This window comes from Schistocerca nitens, chromosome 11, assembly GCF_023898315.1.
Source record: "Schistocerca nitens isolate TAMUIC-IGC-003100 chromosome 11, iqSchNite1.1, whole genome shotgun sequence".
NCBI classification, from domain to species: domain Eukaryota; kingdom Metazoa; phylum Arthropoda; class Insecta; order Orthoptera; family Acrididae; genus Schistocerca; species Schistocerca nitens.
In genome coordinates this window covers 113,453,849-113,476,709 of record NC_064624.1, presented here as the reverse complement: position 1 = coordinate 113,476,709, position 22,861 = coordinate 113,453,849, and the positions used below count along the sequence as shown (strand labels likewise).

Here is a 22,861-nt window from a genome sequence, read left to right as displayed (position 1 = left end):
GAACTATTTATTTCAATATTTCACACAGGCTTTATATATGTCTGCATTTTTCCAGTCGCGTTTGTCTTTCATGTGCGATCTGGTCCTCCAATTTGTCTAGCAACTGTTGCACCATATAACAAAAAACGGTAATTTATCCTACGTTCTACCTCCATTTTTATTTTCTCCATCACACGGTATATTTCACAAATTAAGTTCTTTTTTTTTTTTTTTCAAAGTTGAGTACACCCTTCGAAAAAAAGTCATTTCAGTTTAATAAGTCACAGCTGCAAAATACTAACGCGAATTCTTTACAGACGAATGGAAAAACTGGTAGGAGCCGACCTCAGGGAAGATCAGTTTCGATTCCGCAGAAATGTTAAAACACGTGAGGCAATACTGACCCTACGACTTACCTTAGCTAGATTAAGGAAAGGCAAACCTACGTTTCTAGCATTTGTAGATTTAGAGAAAGCTTTTGACAATGTTGACTGGAATACTCTTTCAAATGCTGAATGTGGCAGGAGTAAAATACAGGGAGCGAAAGGCTATTTACAATTTGTACAGAATGTAGATGGCAGTTACAAGAGTCGAGGGGCATGAAAGGGAAGCAGTGGTTGGGAAGGGAGTGAGACAGGGTTGTAGCCTCTCACCGATGCTATTCAATCGGTATATTGAGCAAGCAGTAAAGGAAACAAAGAAGTTCGGAGTAGGTATTAAAATCCATGGAGAAGAAATAAAAACTTTGATGTTCGCCGATACATTGTAAATGTCAGACAGCAAAGGACTTGGAAAAGCAGTTGAACGGAATGGACAGTGTCTTGAAAGGAGGGTATAAGATGAAAATCAACAAAAGCAAAACTAGGATAATGGAATGGAGTCGAATTAAATCGGGTGATGCTAAGGTAATTAGATTAGGAAATGAGACACTTAAAGTAGTAAAGGAGTTTTGCTATTTGGGGAGCAAAACAACTGATGATGGTCGAAATAGAGAGGATATAAAATGTAGACTGGCAGTGGCAAGGAAAGCGTTTCTGAAGAAAAGTTTGTTAACATCGAGTGTAGATTTAAGTGTCAGGAAGTCGTTAGTGAAAGTATTGGTATGGAGTGTAGCCATGTATGGAAGTGAAACATGGACAATAAATAGTTTAGACAAGAAGAGAATAGAAGCTTTCGAAATGTGGTGCTACAGAAGAATGTTGAAGATTAGGTGGGTAGATCACGTAACTAATGAGGTATTGAATAGGATTGGGGAGAAGAGTTCATGCACAACTTGACTAAAAGAAGGGATCGGTTGGTAGGGCATGTTCTGACGCATCAAGGGATCACCAATTTAGTATTAGAGGGCAGCGTGGAGGGTCAAAATCGTAGAGGGAAACCAAGAGATGAATACACTAAGCAGATTCGTAGTGGGAGATGGAGCTTGCACTGGATAGAGTAGCATGAAGAGCTGCATCCCACCAGTCTCAGGACTGAAGACCACAATAACAAGTGCAAGGAAAATTGAACATACAATTCCACTAAAATAAGTTGTATTCCTGAACTACACACACCCATCAAGTAGTTTTTGATGCAGCTGGGGCAATCATCTACACTAGGAAAGTATGGTATAATTGCAGGAAGATTTTTCAACACACTTTCTATGGCAGGCTTTAGGCTTAACTACCTTGTAGGTACATATCTCGACAAAGCATTGTATTTTGTATCAACAAATTGAAAGAACTCTTTCAATTTGGATAACCTTTTAGATGAATTTAAGAAATAGTTGAAAGTCTTTATTACTAACATTTCAGTATCTGTTGACATAGCGTTCGTTCAAATGGTTCAAATGGCTCTGAGCACTATGGGACTCAACTGCTGAGGTCATAAGTCCCCTAGAACTTAGAACTACTTAAACCTAACTAACCTAAGGACAACACACACATCCATGCCCGAGGCAGGATTCGAACCTGCGGCCGTAGCGGTCGCGCGGTTCCAGACTGTAGCGCCAGAACCGCTCGGCCACCAGCGGCCGGCGTAGCTTTCGTACCACATTTAAATCAATTATGGAGTATATGTGCGCAGCAATTTAGTTTCACTCTCCCACGATTTTCCTTTTTTAAGTGAACATAGTTCCTCTTCCCACAGTTTGCATTTGCATTGTGTACAGTAAAACTTGAAACCTGGGACAAACTCACATTGTGTTTTGGAATCGAGAATTCTGTGCTCGCGCATGGAAGCAGCTTACATAAATTGGATAACTTTTTTCATTAGGCTACCTTTGTTGGAAGCGTCATATAATGCCTCACATTTTGTTTTCCCACTCGTGATTTTACTTGCAGTTGTCGAATTCGGGCATAACTGAGAAGCCGGCCGGTGTGGCCGTGCGGTTCTAGGCGCTTCAGTCTGGAACCGCGTGACCGCTACGGTCGCAGGTTCGAATCCTGCCTCGGGCATGGATGTGTGTGATGTCCTAAGGTTAGTTAGGTTTAAGTAGTTCTATTGGACTGATGACCTCCGATGTTAAGTCCCATAGTGCTCAGAGCCATTTGAACCAATAACTGAGAAAAACACTTTTACGTTGCAGTGAGAGCTGACATAGCTATGATGTTGTTCAACTGCGTGAAATGCGAATGTAAGCTCAGACTAGTTATCTGTAAACGAAAAAGAAGCAATAGTAATACCGTTTTTGTAATCGCCTAAGCAGGTCTATTATCAGCTTGAAAATTAGAAATGATTAATTAGCATTCAACTATTACATTCTTCTTGAAGTCTGAGGGTATTTCACCTATCTCATACATCTTGCTCACCAGATGGTAATGTTTTGTCAGGACTGGCTCTCCCAAGGCCGTCAGTAGTTCTAATGGAATGTTGTCTACTCCCGGGGCCTTGTTTCGACTTAGGCCTTTCAGTGCTCTGTCAAACTCTTCACGCAGTATCGTATCTCCCATTTCATCTTCATCTACATCCTCTTTCATTTCCATAATACTGTCCTCAAGTACATCGCCCTTGTATTGACCCTGTATATACTCCTTCCACCTTTCTGCTTTCCCCTCTTTGCTTAGAACTGGGTTTCCATCTGAGCTCTTGATATTAATACAAGTAGTCTTTTTTCTCCAAAGGTCTCTTTAATTTTCCTGTAGGCTGTATCTATCTTACCCCTAGTGAGATAAGCCTCTATATCATTACATTTGTCCTCTAGGCATCCCTGCTTAGCCATTTTGCACTTTGCGTCGATCTCATTTTTGAGACGTTTGTATTCCTTTTTGCCTGCTTCATTTACTGCATTTTTATATTTTCTCCTTTCATCAATCAAATTCAGTATCTCTTCTGTTACCCACGGATTTCTACTAGACCTCGTCTTTTTACCTACTTGATCCTGTGCTGCCTTCACTACTTCATCCCTCAGAGCTACCCATTCTTCTTCTACTGTACTTATTTCCCCCGTTCCTGTCAATTGTTCCCTTGCGCTCTCCCTGAAACTCTGTACAACCTCTGGTTCTCTGGGTTTATCCAGGTCCCATCTCCTCAAATTCCCACCTTTTTGCAGTTTCTTCAGTTTTAATCTACAGTTCATAACCAATAGATTGTGGTGAGAGTCCAAATCTGCCCCTGGAAATGTCGTAAAATGTATGACCTGGTTCCTAAATCTGTCTTACCAATATATAATCTATCTGATACCTTTTAGTATCTCCAGGGTTCTTCCATGTATACAAAACCGTCTTTCATGATTCTTGAACCAAGTGTTAGCTATGATTAAGTTATGCTCCGTGCAAAACTCTACCAGGCGGCTTCCTCTTTCATTTCCTAGCCCCAATCCATATTGACCTATGTTTCCTTCTGTCCCTTTTCCTTCTCTCGAATTCCGATCACTCATGATTACTAAATTTTCGTCTCCCTTCACTACCTGCATAATTTCTTTTATCTCATCATACATTTCATCAATTTCTTCATCTGCAGAGCTAGTTGGCATATAAACTTGTACTACTGTAGTAGCCGTGGCCTTCGTGTCTATCTTGGCCACAATAATGCGTTCACTATACTGTTTGTAGTAGCTTACCCGCACTCCTATTTCTTTTATTCATTATTAAACCTACTCCTGCATTACCCCTATTTCATTTTGTATTTATAACCCTGTATTCACCTGACCGAAAGTCTTGTTCAAAATGGTTCAAATGGCTCTGAGCATTATGGGACTCAACTGCTGTGGTTATCAGTCCCCTAGAACTTAGAACTACTTAAACCTAACTAACCTAAGGACATCACACACATCCATGCCCGAGGCAGGATTCGAACCTGCGACCGTAGCAGTCCCACGGTTCCGGACTGCGCGCCTAGAACCGCGAGACCACCGCGGCCGGCGAAAGTCTTGTTCCTCCTGCCACCGAACTTCACTAATTCCCACTATATCTAACTTAACCTATCCATTTCCCTTTTTAAATTTTCTATCTGCCCGATTAAGGGATCTGACATTCCACGCTCCGATCCGTAGAACGCTAGTTTTTTTCTCTTAATAATGACGTCCACTTGAGTAGTCCCCGCCCGGAGATCCGAATGGGGGACTGTTTTACCTCCGGAATATTTTACCCAAGAGGACGGCATCATCATTTAACCATACAGTAAAGCTGCATGCGCCCGGGAAAAATTACGGCTGTAGTTTCCCCATGCTTTCAGCCGTTTGCAGTACCAGCACAGCAAGGCCGTTTTGGTTAGTGTTACAAGGCCAGATCAGTCAATCATCCAGACTGTTGCCCGTGCAACTACTGAAAAGGATGCTGCCCCTCTTTAGGAACCACACGCTTGTCTGGCCTCTCAACAGATACCCCTCCGTTGTGGTTGCACCTACGGTACGGCCGTCTGTATCGCTGAGGCACTCAAGCCTCCCCACCAACGGCAAGGCACATGAAGATATTCAAACGCATTAACAGCCAGCAACGTTTTTCTTAACCACGCTTTAGCTACGTAGTTTTTATTTCAAACGTCGTGTGCAGTCACGGCCCCTGCAGCGTTGTGCTCCCACTGCCGCGCAGTACGGAAATGGCCGAGGCTGCTTCCTGTTGCGTGGTGAGGCGCGCGCGTGGAACACGGGTAAAAAGTGCCGATAAATTGGCTGTTCTTGCTGTTTGTCATAAATTCACAGAGATAATTGGCTTTAAAGTTTCCCGAGGGACTGTCACATATAGCTACAACGTAACTAATAGTGAATGTACAGCGGGGCGTAATGGCTTGGTGAATTATTGCAATACATGGTTCACTGGTTCAAGTACTGCCTCGGGCAGGTTTTTCTCGTTCAATTTGAATTACTTGCGTCTCGTATTTGTAAAATTCATCATTTTTTATGAATGATGCACAACTTATTTTTAATTGCATATTGCACGCGAAATTTCATTTCAATTATAAATTCTCAACTATCGATATTTTATGAAAGACAGTTAACAAATTGGGAAAACATAATTATTCAGTGAAAAAATGAGAAGCTGAATACTCCTTATTTGCACGGTGTCCGTTGTTCTATGCCACAGATGTGTGTCGTAGAAACAGGAATAACAATCATTTTCACAACATCGCGCACAGCATACAAATGCTGCATTTGCTATTGTACCATTACAGTAAGAACCCAACAGAACTGACCTGGAGCCGAGTGAAGTTATTTGGCCCGAGAAATGAGACTGTTTAGCTCCCAGACGTACTGGAACTAACGCACGCAGCTTTTTAACCGGATCGGCCCGCGCAGAGCCAGCGTGAAACTGTGCCGACTTTTAGCTGTAATATCTCGGGTAATCGTTTTTGTAAAGAAATAAAATTTGGCCGGCCATCTTGAACAACTTTATGCATTCTCGTAAGAACAATAATGAAAAGAACTTTACGAGCCATATTCAGCCAGAAAATTGTAGGTAAATCGGCCAAAAAATTAGGCACTCGAAAAAATTTGTTTGGCTTCTTGCATCTCCTGAACTAATGCTATGACGAACGTGAAATTTGGCATGTAGTAACCTAACAACAAAAGGTTCTTAAATACAAAGCTACATTTCCAAAGCACTTTCTAGTACTGAATGAATTAAGCACAGAATTGAGGATTTCGTAAAAACGTCAAAAATGCGGTATTTTCATTCCGATTTTGCTAAAAGAAACTGTGCTCCATAGAACATACCAAGCTGTACAACTGGAATGAAAGTTGGGCGCGAAAATCAGGCCCGAAAACAATGTAAACTTCGGGTTAGCATGTCTAGTAGTGTGAACGCATGATGAAAATGAAATTTAGAGTGCAATAGATTGACTGCACCACGATAAGGAAAAAAAATTTTATTCCCCTACTATTTTCCAATAATCCACAAATTAGTCGAAAATTGATTTTCATGAAAAGATGAAAGCAGGGTGTATTACACTAGTTTTTCAAATACAGTTTTCTATTAATGATTCAAAGCCATTCTCATTCGAACAACAAATTTTAAGCCCCCCACCCTCCCCAGAACAAAGATTTTAATTTTCAGTATTGACCGACAACAGAGGCAAAGTAGCAAGAAATATCGCACAGAGAAAAGTTTTAACTTTGGCGTGTTGTTTCTCGTTGATCGAAGCCGTTTAAATCAGTTATGGAAAACATGTTTTGTTGTACAAGTAGACCGAGTGTGATATACATTTGTACTGTTAAGGATGGAAGAATATAAGTGTCCATGTTACGTGTTAATAATTTAAATGTACCGTATGCAGATTAATGAAGGGTTTTGTTATACTGACGCAAAGTACTCGGCGTAATTACATTTCTCATAGTACAGATACTGCGCCATCTCAATCACCAAGTCCGTTCATTTGCCAGTAAACTGCTACATATGAAGAAGTCAGGCTTCGTTTAAATAGTTTTACACCTGTTGCATCTACCGGGCTTTGGCGGAGATAAAAATAGGTTTATATTTTTTACATTTTTGCCTTTTTTTTTTAGTGATTCATCCAGAAGTGTGAATAAATTTTCTCAGATTTAGTTCCCAATGATAAGTAATGCTTCTTTGTATGATTAGTCTCAAACACGTAATGGAGCGTTGCAAGTTTTGCATCGGTCTCTAGTTTCCGGCGCACTTACTGTTTCGTGCAAACCACGCATCTGCGCATTAGCATACTTTCCTGCGAATGTTCGCTCACAACAGCCTGGAAATGTCTCCGTGTGAATCGCAGAGGATTCTTGTCATCGTAGTAGATTCCTCTACCAGCTTTCCTCCGTTCTGTAGCATATTTTTCTACAATCTCCCTTACGAGAGAAAGGTGAAACTCTGCGGGTGCCAGTTTTCGCCCTGTTACCACCGGTGGAGAGCATGAACATTTAGAATGCACAAATCCAGAATGTGAAAAAAATACTGCTTACGCGCTGATTCCACTGAGCTCAGTTACATGTCACAACGGTCAACTGCACCCATACTAGAATTGTTCTCTACAATACATTACGGTTTCTCTATCTTTTCGTCAGTATTTGTCAGTCTTCTCTGTTTCAACCATTCGTGTTGTGTGACTTGTGGTCATCATGTACACGTCTCTCGTATCGCACCACTTGATAGCAAGGACCTTGTCAGTGGACCTAAACTCAGTTTCTCCTCGTTTTAATTTCGTCTCCAGTTTTGGCATGTTACGCCTGTTCTCACGAACAGTGCCACATGCGGCTGTACCATGATGTGAAGCCAGAGGAACAGGTCCGGCTGCAGTACCAGCCAGTCATTGACATACAGAATATGACCCTGTTCCAAATATGGTCCCATAAGAGTTGCCACTTCGTCGCAATTTGTAGAACTCAATTTCTGTTGGTGCGTCTGTATACACAATAAAATTTGAAATATACCCACTGTGACAGTTACACAGTCCGAATGTCTTTATTCCGAATCTACTTCGCTTGCTTGGAATAACTTGCTTAGAAGATAATCGTCCTTCGAACAGCAAGAGACCTTCGTCTATACAAATCTTGTGATGTGGGCGACATGAATTACGAAATGTTACGAAATTTGCCAACACTAGCCCCAATTTTAAATAGACTGTCGCTTCCAGTACTCGCAGAGTTTTATCACTGAAGTGTAAGATTCTCAGAAGTAGACAAAAACAGTCTCGGGACATAATTTCGCTGAAAATTGGTGTGTTCAAAAGTGTCTCTGGACCAATAAGCAGTTAATTTTAGCTTCTGAACTTGCGCCACCAGAAGGCAAACAGCAACAAAACGATACATTTCCATTTTGACAGTCGAGAATTCACAAAAAAATGGTTCAAATGGCTCTGAGCACTATGGGACTCAACTGCTGAGGTCATTAGTCCCCTAGAACTTAGAACTACTTGAACCTAACTAACCTAAGGACATCACACACATCCGTGCCCGAGGCAGGATTCGAACCTGCGACCGTAGCGGTCACGCGGTTGCGGATTGAAGCGCCTAGAACCGCACGGCCACACCGGCCGACCCAGGAGAATTCAGATTCTGTAGTATTTTCTCTGGTGTAAACGTAAAACCGAATTTGTTTCGTCTGCAATAAATTGAAAGTTCTTGAGACATAAATATCACAAAAAAATGAAAGAATGTTTGGGTCAGTATCTGGTATTTGTGTCCTGAACTCGTCATCGAAGTAATGGTTTAATGGCTGGAAATCGGTTTCTTTCCAGTCAAATGTGTCACGTAACTGCGCATTTTTCTGAACCGTTTCACTGTCGCTTTCTGATTCCTCGGATTCAGAGGAACTGCTGACTGTAATTCTCGCTCTCCCCTCTGACGTAAATGGCTGAGGACTACAGCTTCGAGATTCTGTTGAAGACCCATCACTGTTAGCAACGTCAGATAATTCACACCCACTGTCGCTCTTAGTGCGCATATCCAGGATTTCTTTATCTGTGCAACCACGGCGACGTGACATTTCTCACGTAGAAAACAAGAAAACTGACGAAATTGCAGGAACGTAAGTCGGATTCTGCAGAGAGCGAACGCAGCAACATGCACTCTCGAACTACACAGTCAGACCACTGAACAGCTGCGAGAAGAACAGGGCGGAAAGACAGCTGTGCGTGTACACACGTCCGTAGCGCCCAGGAGGCTGTGACTCGGCGCGCCTCAACTCTGCCGGTGGCGCGGGCCGCGTCAACACTGTCCGTGGCGCCGCAGGGAAGAGGCGGGGCCGCGCGTGTCCAGGAGAGGCGTGACGAGCTGACGAGGCTGCCGCCGATGCACACCGTCCCCACACTGACCGAAGTTCGTGACGTGGAATGTAAACACTGAACGCAATTAACGACGTTTACCCTCTCATGTGGAAATTAAAATGCGATTTTTAATGGTTTGTTCACTGTTACTCTTCCCCATGTCCTCACAAATGTTTCATTGTCCTACCATGGCTCACTTCTCATGGGAGCTCTCACGTGCGGTGAGTGTAACTACAACCCCCCTCCCCCCCACCACACACACACACACACACACACACACACACACACACGCACACACCAAAAGTTTAGCCGTTCCCAGAACTCCTGAAGATAGACGTTCACTGTGGATATCGTATCACAGACGTCACCGAACCCATCCAGAAATGTAAACGATGATGCATGGGCAGCGCCTATTAGACGGAGCGGGTCCGACAGCCAATCAGTTCCAGCCATTCCACCTGGAAGGAGGTACACGGCTCGTGTTGTATGTAGTTTCCCTTTGTGCTGGGAAGGGCTCTCAACAAGGGAAGTGTCCAGGCGTCTCGGAGTGAACCAAAGCGACGTTGTTCGGACATGGAGGAGATATAGAGAGACAGGAACTGTCTGACATGCCTCGCTCAGGCCGCAGTGGATGAACGCTGCCTACGGATTATGCGTCGGAATAACTCTCACAGCAACGCCACCCTGTTGAATAATGCTTTTCGTGCAGCCACAGGACGTCGTGTTACGACTCAAACTGTGCACAATAGGCTGCATGATGCGCAACTTCACTCCCGACGTCCATGCCGAGGTCCGTCTTGGCAACCACGAGACCGTGCAGCGTGGAACATATGGGCCCGACAACATGCCGAATGGACCACTCAGGATTGGCATCACGTTCTCTTCACCGATGAGTGTCGCATATGCCTTCAATCAGTCACCTGAGACGTGTTTGGAGGTCAGTCTGAACGACGTACGCCGCTGGTGGTCACGGAAGGCGCCGTAACGGCTGTACGATACGTGAATGCCATCCTCCGACCGATACTGCAACCATATCGGTAGCATATTGGCGAGGCATTCGTCTTGATGGACGCGCCCCCATCGTGCAGATATTGTGAATGACTTCCATCAGGATTACAACATCCCTCGACTAGTGGCGAGCATGTTCTCCAAACATGAACCCAACCAAACATGTTTGGGACAGATTAAAAAGGCCTGTTTATGGACGACGTGACCCCCCAACCACTCTGACGGAGCTACGCCGAATCGCCATAGAGGAGTGGGACAATCTGGGCCAACAGTGCCTTGATGAACTTGTGGATAGTATGCCACGACGAATAGAGGCATGCATCAATGCAAGAGGACGTACTACTGGGTATTAGAGGTATTACAATCTGGACCACCACCTCTGAAGGTCTCGCTGTGTGGTGGTACATCATGCATGTGTGGCTTTCGTGAGCAATAAAAAGGGCGGACATGATCTTCATGTTGCTGTCTACACCATTTTTCTGTACAGGTTCCAGAACTCGCCGAACCCAGGTGAGGCAAGACTACTTTGTGTGTGTGTGTGTGTGTGTGTGTGTGTGTGTGTGTGTGCACTTCAAATAACTGACATCGGCAGTCGAATCAAGATTATTTCGTGAGATTAACGATTCTTCCCTTTGACTTTTATTGAAGTTAGAATTTTGCCTCGTGTAGGTTTTTCAGAGGCATTTATTGTACAGAGAAACTTACGACCAAAACGTCTGTGGCAAAAAAGAGTGAGTAAAATGGGAAAGCAGTCAAGGTAGCACATTTTTGCATTTTATTTATTTGATGACTAATTTCGGGCCGAGACCCATTGTTCGTAGTACATTTTTGAAACATTCGGAAATGTCATTTCCGATTTTGTTAAGACGATTTCAAAATGGGCGTCGGCCTGAAACTGGTCATCGAATGAATAAAAAGTAAAAATTTGCAACTTGGACTGTTTTTTTTATGCTACTGATGAATAGTAGTTGTTGCCCTAAGGTACTGCAACATGTTGGAAGTTCGCAAAAGAAAATGTGTTTGTAAGGTGCAGTAGCTGCTGTTAATTTTTTCCAGAGGAAATCTGTTTCTCACATGTATAACACTCCAGAATGATTGCAGCTTGCCGTACTTCAGACATTTCTTGGGTGATTTGGTAAATGTAATTGATACCTCTTGACTAGCTTTTTCCACTCAACTGCTTAGTCATTCGACGGCTCTTCACTGATGAGGGATCTGACTTTGAGCCACGAACAGGTTTTAAGCAGTCCTTTAAGGACTGCATGGTTTTCGGAGGTTGGTGGTTAGAGTGGGGAAGCAGAGCCACTTTGCCGGAGGACAGGAGAATCTCGCGTGTGTCCTTTTCAGCAGGAAGGCCGTCCTGGTTTTTAGTCGGGTGAAGTGTCTCATATGTTACCTACAATGCAATAGTGTTGCACAATCGCAGATCCCCGACTAAGTGCATAATGAAATGCATCGTATGTGTCAGAATGGGCACTGACTGTTGTTGTGAGTGGTTCTGCCCATTAATCACTTCACGATGTCAGCATACAGGAAAAAAAAAACTAAATGACGAATACTGACGTCTGATAGACACACAGCCGTCCGTTTATGTAGCCTCACAGTTGCATTTGTGTGCGCTGGTGACGTGATGACGTTCAGAGGGAGCACATGGTCGTAATATTTATTTATTTATTTATTTATTTAACCTGATCAGATTAGGGCCATCAGGCCCTCTCTTACATCGGACCAGTGTTCCACACATGCAGCATTTCACACATCAGAGTTACGTCATGAACATAGTTGAAATGAGAAAATTAGCTTACTCTAGTGACAATATGAATAAAGAGTAGTGACTAAGACCTAATAAAGTAAATGCTGGCAGTATTTTTACATCAGGTGCTATGCATACAGATTATGGTGAAAGCAATAATAATAACAGTAATAAAAAAAAATCAAATAATAATGACAAACATGGGAAAGATTGGCAATAGTAATGAAGGTTTGTGCAGATGTACATTAATATCTTGGTGCGTAAAGTAGATGTTTACTAGTATAGCGAGTTTTGGGTAAGGGAGGTTTGAGAAGGGGGAAAGAGGGAAGTAATGAGGTGAAGTGCATTCATGTGCAGAGGAAGGCATTACTGTTGCTTAAGTAGATACGTCATTAACTGTTTTTTGAAGCCGGACATGTTTTTAAGTTCTCTAACATAACGAGGGAGGTTATTCCAGAGTCGGGTTCCCGCTACTGTAAAGGACTTGGAGAAGGTGACTGAGCGATGCTGTGGAACAGAGGAGATTTTATTATGATGGGAACGTGTGTTTCTGTCATGTTGTTCCGACATAAGCGTTAATGACGAGGAGAGATATGTGGGAGAGTCTACATTTATAAGGCAGTAGCTGAGACAGTGTGTATGGAAATCTCTGCATTTGTCTGCACGCAGCCAGGACAATGTTGCATATGGTGGTGAAATGTGATCAAAAAGCCAAACGTCACAGATACATCGGACGCAGGTATTCGTGACCAGTTCCAGACGTCGCGAAATTTCCTGAGAGAGGCCTTGTAGGATACTATCGCTGTAGTCAATGATTGGGAGTAAAAGCGTTTGTACTAATTTCTTTTTCAGATCGAAAGGGAAGAGTTTTTTATATTTTTGTAGGACATGAAGGGATGCTGATGCTTTTTTGCACACTGCAGTTACGTGCTCTGTCCAATTTAGATTTTCATCTATTATTACTCCCAAACTCTTTGCTGAGGAAGAGAATTTAATATTTGTTCCATTTAGGATAAGAGGTGGTACGGATTCCCGATGTTTTGGGCTAATGAGCTTAGAGTGACCAACAAGTACCGCTTGGGTTTTAGATGGGTTTAGTTTTAGACCTATGTCCTGTGCCCATTTTGACAGTGCATCGAGGTCAGTATTGAAATTTTCAATAGCTTTCTTGAGATTGCTTAGTTTCGCACTTAGATACAACTGAAGGTCATCAGCATACATATGGTATTTGCAATAGGTCAGGACCGATGACACATCATTGACATAAAGAGAGAAGAGTATGGGACCTAATACTGAGCCTTGGGGAACGCCTGACACTACCTGCCGCCATTGTGACTTTATATTCCCAGACAGGACGCGTTGCTGACGAGACGTCATGTATGAGCGAAACCATTGCACTGCGCTTGGTGAGAAATTTAAACAGCTAAGTTTGGCTAGTAAGATGTCGAAGTCGACAGTATCAAATGCTTTGCTGAAATCTAAGAAGCAAATGTGTCTTGACTCATTTGAGAAAACGGTGAGGACCCAAAACCTGAATCTACAGTATTTGAGAGATTGTTTACTGTCATTTCGGATTCCTGAGGCGAGCTGTTGCCGACTGATCGATCGATAATGCTTCCCTGTTCACTACCTGTTTCACTGTCTACACCATTATTTGCCGCCCGCTCCATTTCCCTATGCACAGTTACCAAATTACTAATTTGAATGTCTGTTAATTCATTACACAGTGGTGCTGATAAGCTACGCTCGTCGTCACTATTATTTCTCAGTTTGCTTTGGAGCCTAGTGTTACGTTTTTCACACGCCATTATTGTCACAATATTTCACACGATAACACAGAAAAGCACAATTTGAAGAGCAAAAATAAGAGAACACATTAACATAGCACTGAAAATAATATCTAGTTAATTGCAGCTGCGAAATACTTGGTGCAAATCTACATGCATGCCACACCTGTATTACTGTACAACAATGAAAGACTGCAACTACAAAGGAAGTTTTCTCTATAATTGCGCGCTAGCAACAAACAAAAGCTACACTAATTACACAAACTACAAGAAAAAAATCAGAAGATTCCAGTGAGGTATCCTTGGCTAAGGGTCGACATATGAAACGTCCCCTTAGAAAAATTATACATGACTGTGCTTATACTGACACACAATATTTTTTTAGCGCAACGCAATCTGACTTTCAAAAAAATCCCTACAAAAGAATGGCCCTGACTAACATTAAGCTATACCTTTCACAAATCACTTACCTCAGAAAAATCTTCGTTACTGGAACTACTGCAATACAGCGAGCGCCACAACTGCCAGCTAAATAAAAGATTCAAACTATGGAAGGCACTAACTACTGATAGGCATAGTTAGCAAATGAAAGATTTTAATAGAGAACAAACAATGTATTACCTTAATTGTCATAATATATATAGCAGTTCATGACAAATTTCAAAACTCCGCCATCTCTCTCCCCACATCCACCACTGCTGTCGGCTCACCTCCAACTGCCCAACGCTATGCGCTTTCCACATCCAGCTGCCGCTGCCCAACACTACAATGGCAGACAACAACGCAAACTAGCCACAGACTGCACACAGCACAGCCAGTGATTTTCATACAGAGCGCTACGTAACATTGCCAATAAGAAAACATAAACAGCCTACTTACAATAGAGTTACTTAATTTCCATAAAATTCCAACACCCTGCAAAACACTTACATAACCAAAACAGGATGAAATAATTATTTTCCAAAGTACTTTTTATTTAGTCAGAAATCTGTGTTAATGAAACTAAAGAAAATTCCAGATAATTAGATCTTATGGACCTGTACTTCTGGTTGTAGTTTCATTTGATGCTATAGATGAATCCATCAGTCGTCCCTTAGGTAAAAATTTATATCTCCGAAAGTACTGAAGTTATTCACCTGAAATCAGCTGTGCCAGCGTGAGAACAAAAATTCTGCTCTCCTCCCAGCTCCGTGGTAAGCTACGCTTTCGATGTAAGATGACAATTCGTAATAATTAGCTACATTACAAACCCAGAGAGTGGTTGAAAAAGTGTTCATATAGGTGACATGGCCAGTTTCATCTGGTTGTTCCATTAAACTGATAAAACTGACAGAGTGAGTAAACAGTTGATCAGCCACTCACGTCTCGCTGCATCAATGACCTGCCCATCATCCGTGTACTGCTTGCCGTGGAGTGAATCCTTCGTTGGACCAAACAGACGGAAGTCGGAAGGTGCGAGATGCGGGTTGTTCAGCTCTGAGTGATCCACCGGTCACCTTGAATGAGAGCACGTTCCCACATCGCAGGAGTCACAGCCGTCTGCAGCTGACCGACACGCGGGGGTCGGCCAGATATGCACAACCTTGCTGCGACGATGACGTTGCTAGGCCGGGCGTTGATCACCAGTAAGCTCTTCTGACACTGACAGACACCTCCCACTATGACTCGCGGTGCCTCTGTTCACTGCCAAATCGCCTCAGACATTCTGCAAGCGGATATGAAGATCTCCGATGCTATGGTTTTCATCCGAAAGAAACTCGGTGACAGCTCTCTGCTTCGGTCGCACCTCCTTTACGGACGCCATTTTGGAGGCTACATATGGTGCTGTCAGCTGTTGGAATTTCATGAAGCTTTAGGGGCTGAAGTGGAAATTATCCACGATGTCTCACAAATTTCGCATTTTTCCACCAGAATTTGGCCGAGAAAAAAGTGTAGCGTTGCAGATCGAATGCCCCCGTAATTTTGTAAGTAGCTCAGTTGGACGATGATTGTGCTTACGTATTTTAATCTGGGTCCTTGATCTTGGTGTCGCTAGATTCTTCACAATGCCTGTCTTCTTCTCAGCATCTGGTAGCAAGAAATGCGTGTCTTTCAGAATAGCTCCTCCTTAGATTTCTCCCTGAGGTCACTGGAAATTTGTTTAATATCGTTCTCGGCCGAAAACAGTAACATCTTATTGATATCTGAGCTGCTATCAATCGCACAGTGAAGCTGTTACCACAGCCAGGACAGACACGCAGCCAAACCAGTTACAGAAGTACTGGCTTGCACGTCAACTGGTTCCGAAAATGACGAAGAGATTAAGGAAATGCTTTTTGAGAGAAAAGAAATTGGTCAGATCATTAAACGAGATGAAAACTAGTAATGAGTCACTCGAAATCGATAGGCACAATACGAGGCGGAAGAAAGTTGGAGGAGAAAAGAACTGAAGTAAGGGAATGAAAGGGGAAGCTGCCTGGCAGAATTTTGCACAGAGCGCAATTTAACCACTGTTAACAGTTCGTTAGAATCATGAAAGACAATTGTGCACATGCTAGGAGTCAGAATGCATCTCACTATTTGACACACACTATATAGTCCTAATATTTACTATTACTTAACAAATAAAAATGTGCTCGGATGGAACCCTGCTTCTCTCATAATGACTCTGGTAATTGCGAATGTCCATTCCAATCAGCTGGAAATTTTTTTCCTGAACCAGAGATTACGAGTTGCAATTTTCATTTTAATCAACGACGTGGAAAGAAGTCCCCTCTTAAGAAAAACGTAGAAAGACATTGTTACCTAACAATCTATCCGGAGTACGATATATTGTCTTAGAAATATTGGATCATTGTTGGCTGTCTATTCAGAAAATACTGTCTGAAAAATTAGTTTTGTCGATTATTTGACTATTTCTGGACCAGTTGGTTGATAAAGACCAGATGCCATCAGACACGTGCAATTACAGTGGAAGGCCCCATCACATCGAAAACGCCTCTGAGGGGTGGAAGAAAGTGATCTATTAGTATCAAAAGCTCAGCCAAATGTTTACTCATTAATAAAAAACCTTCGAGAGGGCGTAGAGTGCTTTTGCTGATTAATTTCGAATTTCGATGGAAAAAGAATAAAGAAGTTTGCAATTCATACTGATGAGGCGACTGTAATGATTCCAAATTGATGGCACCGTGAAATCGTTTCTGACTTGTGACCCACACACAGAAATTACACTGTAGAAGGAAACATCGCCACCACTGGAAGTTATACAAATATTGAAAAGTAGTTTAATGCACGTCGTACTCATTGGAAAGCTTGTAAACAACTTTAATGATGGACGAAATGAGACCACTTCCTCATGGTTTTTCTGGGAAATGACACACAGACAGCTAAATATCTGTTGCAATTTGTGGAACATTCGGTAATGAAGACCGGTAGGGCTACCTTAAAGGTCATGCCTCTTCTAGGGCACCATTACGGCACTCCTATTGAGAGACAATCTATGAAGAAAAACCTGTGTGGGTGGACAGCAAACAGAAAACCGGTGCAGAAGACACAAATGACAAGCAGCCACATCCACTCATTCGCCCTTTGTCTGCAGACCTGCTGCAGACCACTGCACGGTGTGTGGTCGAACCACTGTCCTCCCGAATGTGAGTCCAGAGTGTCTCACCGCCGCGCCCTGCATATCCAGTCCACTACTTGCATTTCACACACGTTTCTCTGCCGGTTAAATGGCGCAGACACGTAAGAAGATTGTCTCTCCAAAATATGCTGAAGGTGATCGGGACCATTGCTCTCTGTCTACTAATAATTCAGACACGATCCCGCTCAGTATCTCGGAAAATTTGTGATTACCTAGAAAACCGTTTGAGTGAAAGAATCTGTGTAAGCTCAGTGTAAACTACAGTCGCATTGTGAGTGTCACAATAAAGTAGAATACTACACAACTGATCTCAGGATACATTAAAGATTTATAAGACAATGACGTCTGTTTCTTAGACGAGGAACATATCGATGCTCGAAGACTGTATGGAAATGTAAACGGCTTTACAGCTTTTACCACTTCGTTTATTTACATGCAGCACCACTTGGATGTAGGAAAATACGGTAACAATACCTGTAAACAACAGTAAAAAGTCGTTCATTATGCGATTACAACGCCAGTGTCCAAAGTTTTGAGCCTATAACATTGAGTGCATACATGGAATGGGGAGGCGAAAGAACCACAAAGCGATGTAAAACGGAAGCAAATGTACAACTAATGAGGGATGGGGAAGGAAGACTTGGGTTGGTCGGGTGGCTTCCAGAAGCCTGCAGTGTACGTGTTGGCCTGCGACCCTGCACTGACCTCCGGCGCTATGCTCTGTACAGCACTGCCTCGGCGTCTCCATCCACGTCGAGCTGGCGTGACAGAAGCCTTAGGACAAATTCTTAGGCACTCCGCTGGCACCGTAACAATCCGGCAGACATTTTACGCTGGTGGAATGGAGGTGCTGATTCGCCACGTTTCGAAAAAAGTGGACGCCATGCTCGCGAAACCCACTTGTCTGAATTTCGGAAACCAGTTTACACTGTAGGGTGTGGAACTATTTCACTGACTTCGTCGTTTGCCCCTCATACGACCAGGAGAGTAAAGAGTGATGTCGAAGCTGTGATAGAGCTTACTTTGGTTTAGCCATGACGTATCTGTCGTCTATTAAGTATCTGAACGTTCTGTGGGGCAAAGATGCTATACAAAGACGTCCACGCCAAAAGGAGATACAAATATATATTTGTGAGAAAGTTCCACAACACATGTTCTGGAAATGGAGGCAACGAGTTTCATTCCTAAACTGCTCAACCTGGAAATACCTGGGTACATCATAGCTTGCAACATTCGGATAAAATGGCGACATGATTTATGATTGTATTATGCAGCATTCTTTACAATGGAGGTGGCCGCTGCATCTTTTTCTGAAGAAAGAAGATGCAGATATTGATCTGTTCAAAGGAGAGTTAAAGATACCAATGAATTTAGACTCTTACAGTGGTTCAAAACAGTTCAAATGGCTCTGAGGACCATGGGACTTGACATCACAGGTCATCAGTCCAATAGAACCTAGAACTACTTAAACCTAACTAACCTAAGGACATCACACACTTCGATGTCCGAGACAGGATTCTAATCTGCGACCGTAGCAGGTGCACGGTTCCGGATTGAAGCGAGTAGAACCGCTCGGCCACCATGGCCGGTCAAGTTTAATCGTGCCTACCCTGAGACATTCACCGAGGAAACTTATTTCTGCATTACATGTACCCCGCTTCTGATCAGGTGTCACGGATCTGAGGAACCCGAGATAAGGAGGAAGAAAATATTTCTGAGGTGCCACGAGCTTGGATTTAAATAGAAGTCCTGTAACTTTAGTGCTGAAAGAAGTTTGTTGCTTTCCCATTATTTTGCTATGACATAAATAAACCATATTTTGACTGAGAACGATAACATTTTTAGAAGGTGAAAGCAGTCTATCATAGCACCGCAGTGGTAGTTACAAACGTTAGGTGATCGCGAAGCAGTATGGACCCTTGTCATTTTAAGGAAACTGGTGACAATCCAATTGGTTTAGGGTGGACAACACTTTCACAGCTGTTGTTTCATACAGGTCTGCATGCGCCTCGTACAAGTGTTGAGGGTGCAGTGTGAGGTCTGCTCAGTGTCACTGTGTTTCAGGACCACCCACCATGTCGGCAGTTACGGAGGTTCAGAACAACACAACCGAGGCCCTGGCCGCCCTGGTAGACGGGGGTGAAGACGCCCTGGTGACGCTGGTGGCGGGCGAGACGAGGGTGGCGGCTCACAGGGCCGTGTTGGCAGCCGCGAGCCCCGTGTTCGAAGGTATGTTCGCGCACGACATGCCGGAGGCCAGCTGCGGCCAGGTGAGCATCGAAGACGTGGAGGGCCCGGTGCTGAGGCTCCTGGTGGCCTACGCGTATACCCTGCAGGCCCCCCAGCTGCCCGACACGGCCGCCCAGCTGCTCTCGGCGGCCGACAAGTACGGCTTGTCGGCCCTGAAGGCTGCCTGCGAGCGGCAGCTGATCTCGCAGTTGGCCGTCGAGACCGCAGCGGCGACGGCCGTCAGGGCAGTGAGGCACTCGTGCCCGGACGCCACGATGGCTGCCGTCGCCTTCATAAAGGACCACCTGCAGGTGGTGGCCACGCGGGGCTGGGCGGACGCTGTGCTTGAGTATCCACAAGAAGTCAACGAAGTCGTCCGTCTGCTCAGTGAGCCACCAGCAGAAGCCAGGTAAGCACGATTCCCTTTTTGGCAGTGCTAGTGTGAATTTGACGTCGTCCTTGCTTTGTTCGTTAAGCGTTTCCTTGCTGCCTACATTGCATAGCACCTTAACGTCATCTAATTACTGATCGTCAGTCACGATGCTAAGTCTCTCGCTGTTTCCACTTCTTCTGCTTCTATCAATTTCGCCTTTCTCTGATGTACTCTGATTCCATATTCTGTACTCATTAGACTGTTCATTTCATTCAGCAAACCCTGTAATTCTTCTTCACTGTCACTGAGGGAATCAGTCATCAGCAAATCTTATATCATTTCACCCTGAATTTTAATTCCACTCTTCAATCTTTCCATTATTTCTGTCATCGCTTCTTCGGTATATAGATTGAGCAGTAGAGGCGAAAGATTACATCTGTCTGACACCCTTTTTAACCCGAATACTTCGCCCTTGGTCTTCCACTGTTATTTTACCTTCTTGCGTCTTGTACATATTGCAAATTACTAGACTTCTCCTGTGGCTTACCCGTATTTTTCTCGGAATTTCAAACATCTAGCAACATTTGATATTGCCGAACGCTTTCGCCAGGACCACAAATGCTATGAACGTTACGGAACGTCAATTTTCTTTTCCGTTCTCCTGTGTATTATCCTTCTTAGCAACTGGGATGCTTGAGCTGTTAAGCTGATTGTGCGATAATTCTCATGCTTCTCTGTTCTTGCAGTCTCCCAAATCGTGATGATTATATTTCTCTCAAAGTCAGATTGTATATTGCCAGACTCATACATTCTACACACCAGTGAGAATAGACCTTTTGCCACCTCCTCCAATGATTTTAGAACTTGTGATTGAATGTTGTCTATACCTTATGCCTTCTTTGATTTTAAATTTTCCAAACCGCTTTTAAAATCTGATTATAATCACCAATATTTTCCATACCGACTCCTGTTTGTTCTTCTGTCACGCCACCGGACAAGTTGTTCCAATCAGAGAGGCCTTCAGTGTACTCTTTCCAACTATCCCATCTCCCCTCTGTATTTAACACTGGAATTCCCATTGTGCTCTTAATGTTACCACGCTTGCTTCTAATTCCGTGGAAGATTGCTTTGACTTTTCTATATGTTGCGTCAGTCGTCCCAAGAATCATTTCTTCTTTGATTTCTTCACATTTTTCGTGCAGCCATTTCACGTTAGCTTCTCTGCACTTCCTATTCATTTCATTCCTAAGTGACATATTTCTCTATTACTGAATTTTCCTGAATATTTTTGAACTTATATCTCAGATTGATCAACTGAAGGATTTCTTATGTTTTCCATGGTTTCTTCGCAGTTAGCTTCTTTGTACCTACGTTTTTCTTTCCAGCTTCTGTTAATGTCGTTGTTAAAGATATCTATTCCTCTTCAACTGAACTACCTATTGAGCTGCTTATTATTGCAGTATCTGTAGCCTCAGAGAACATAAATCTCATCTCTTCTTTCCTTAGTACTACTGTATTCCACTTCTTTGTACATCGATTGCTACTGACGAGTCTCGTAAAATTGAGCCTACTCTTAATCAGTGCTAAATTTTTATGACTCTATATCTACTCGTGGGTATGCTTTACAGCCCAGTATCTGATTTCAAAATGTTTGCCTGACAATAATATGGTGTGACTTTAAACCTCCCATATTTCGGTCCTTTTCCAAGTATACCTCCTCGTCTAGTGATTTTTGAACAGACTATACTATTACTAAGATAAATTTACTGTAGAACTTAACTAGCCTTTCTTCTCTCCTATTCCTATTATCAAGTACATATTCTCGTGTAACCCTTTCTTCTACTCCTTCCCCTACGATCGCGTTTGTCCCTCCATGACTATTACATAGTACTGAATTACCTGTTCAATATCCTCACTTTTTCTCTCTCTCCACCTTCAACTTGCGACGTCATCATGTATACCTGAACTATGCATGTTGTTGGTTTGCTTTTGATTCTCACGAGAACATATCTATACTCACTTTGTGCCCTGCCTTTCTATTGATACTGAATCCTACTGCTGTTGCTACTACCCTATTCTCATGTGACCAGAAATCCGTTTCTTATTTTCTGGCTCCCAACCACATTCGAACTCCTCACTTTCCAGCTCTCGGATCATAGAATGTTATCCTTTCATTGGTTACTCAACCTTTTTCTCCCTCTTGGGCCACCTCGCCTGGAGTTTGAATGGGGGACTAGTCTTTTGCCAATGGAGAGACCGTTATGGCTCTTATTGAATCACATACCACATGTCATGTTGATGCACGTTATGTATCTTTATGCAGTGGTTTACATTGCCTTCTGTATCCTCACGTTTGTGGTCATTGCCAATTCTTCCTCATTTAGGAGCAGTTTCAGACCTCAAGGGAAAGAGAGTGCCCTGAACCTCTGTCGGCCCCTCCGCCCTCTTTGGAAAGGCTGTTGGCTGAAAGAGGGTGACACCTGATGCTGGAAGTCTTCAGACACCAATGCTGATGATTCTTATTCAAAATTTAAGCGACTGTGAAGTTGAAACCCGGGACTGAGGACTTTCCTGATTACTAAAAAAGACGCTACCCCTAGGTGACTGGCCCCAAAGAGCAGGGTGTGAGTCCCTGAGATATCCAGTAAAGCAGGAGCTATGAGCACTGGGGCTACTCATGCACACTGGGGGCAAACAAGAAGAGAACACTCCAGCCAGCACAATAACATTGTCACACCCAAGGCTGTGCCTTACAATCACATTTCCTACTCGTCTCTGTTCAGCTATCACCCCGAATTTTTTCCGTGCATTCCCTTTTACAAAGCAGACAGGAAATCTCTGCGCCCCCCCCTCCCCCCCCCCCCTGTCTTTTTGAAGTTCCATGTGGCGTTACCAGAGGTCGTCCAGGGAATCCTATCAGGTTTCCTGCTACGGGCATACAGCAGATTATATTCGCTGTCCACCTACAGGTG

At 43.4% G+C, this 22,861-nt stretch overlaps 1 protein-coding gene across 1 annotated transcript in view; it reads left to right on the top strand.

Moving 5' to 3' along the window:
* Positions 1-22,861, top strand: part of LOC126212687 (uncharacterized) — an 82,602-nt gene that overhangs the window by 11,710 nt on the left and 48,031 nt on the right. Inside the window, exon 2 of the mRNA XM_049940103.1 lies at positions 19,352-19,925. Within this exon, the coding sequence (XP_049796060.1) occupies positions 19,363-19,925 (563 nt within the window). The 5' untranslated portion in view covers positions 19,352-19,362. The remainder of the gene's footprint in view (positions 1-19,351; positions 19,926-22,861) is intronic.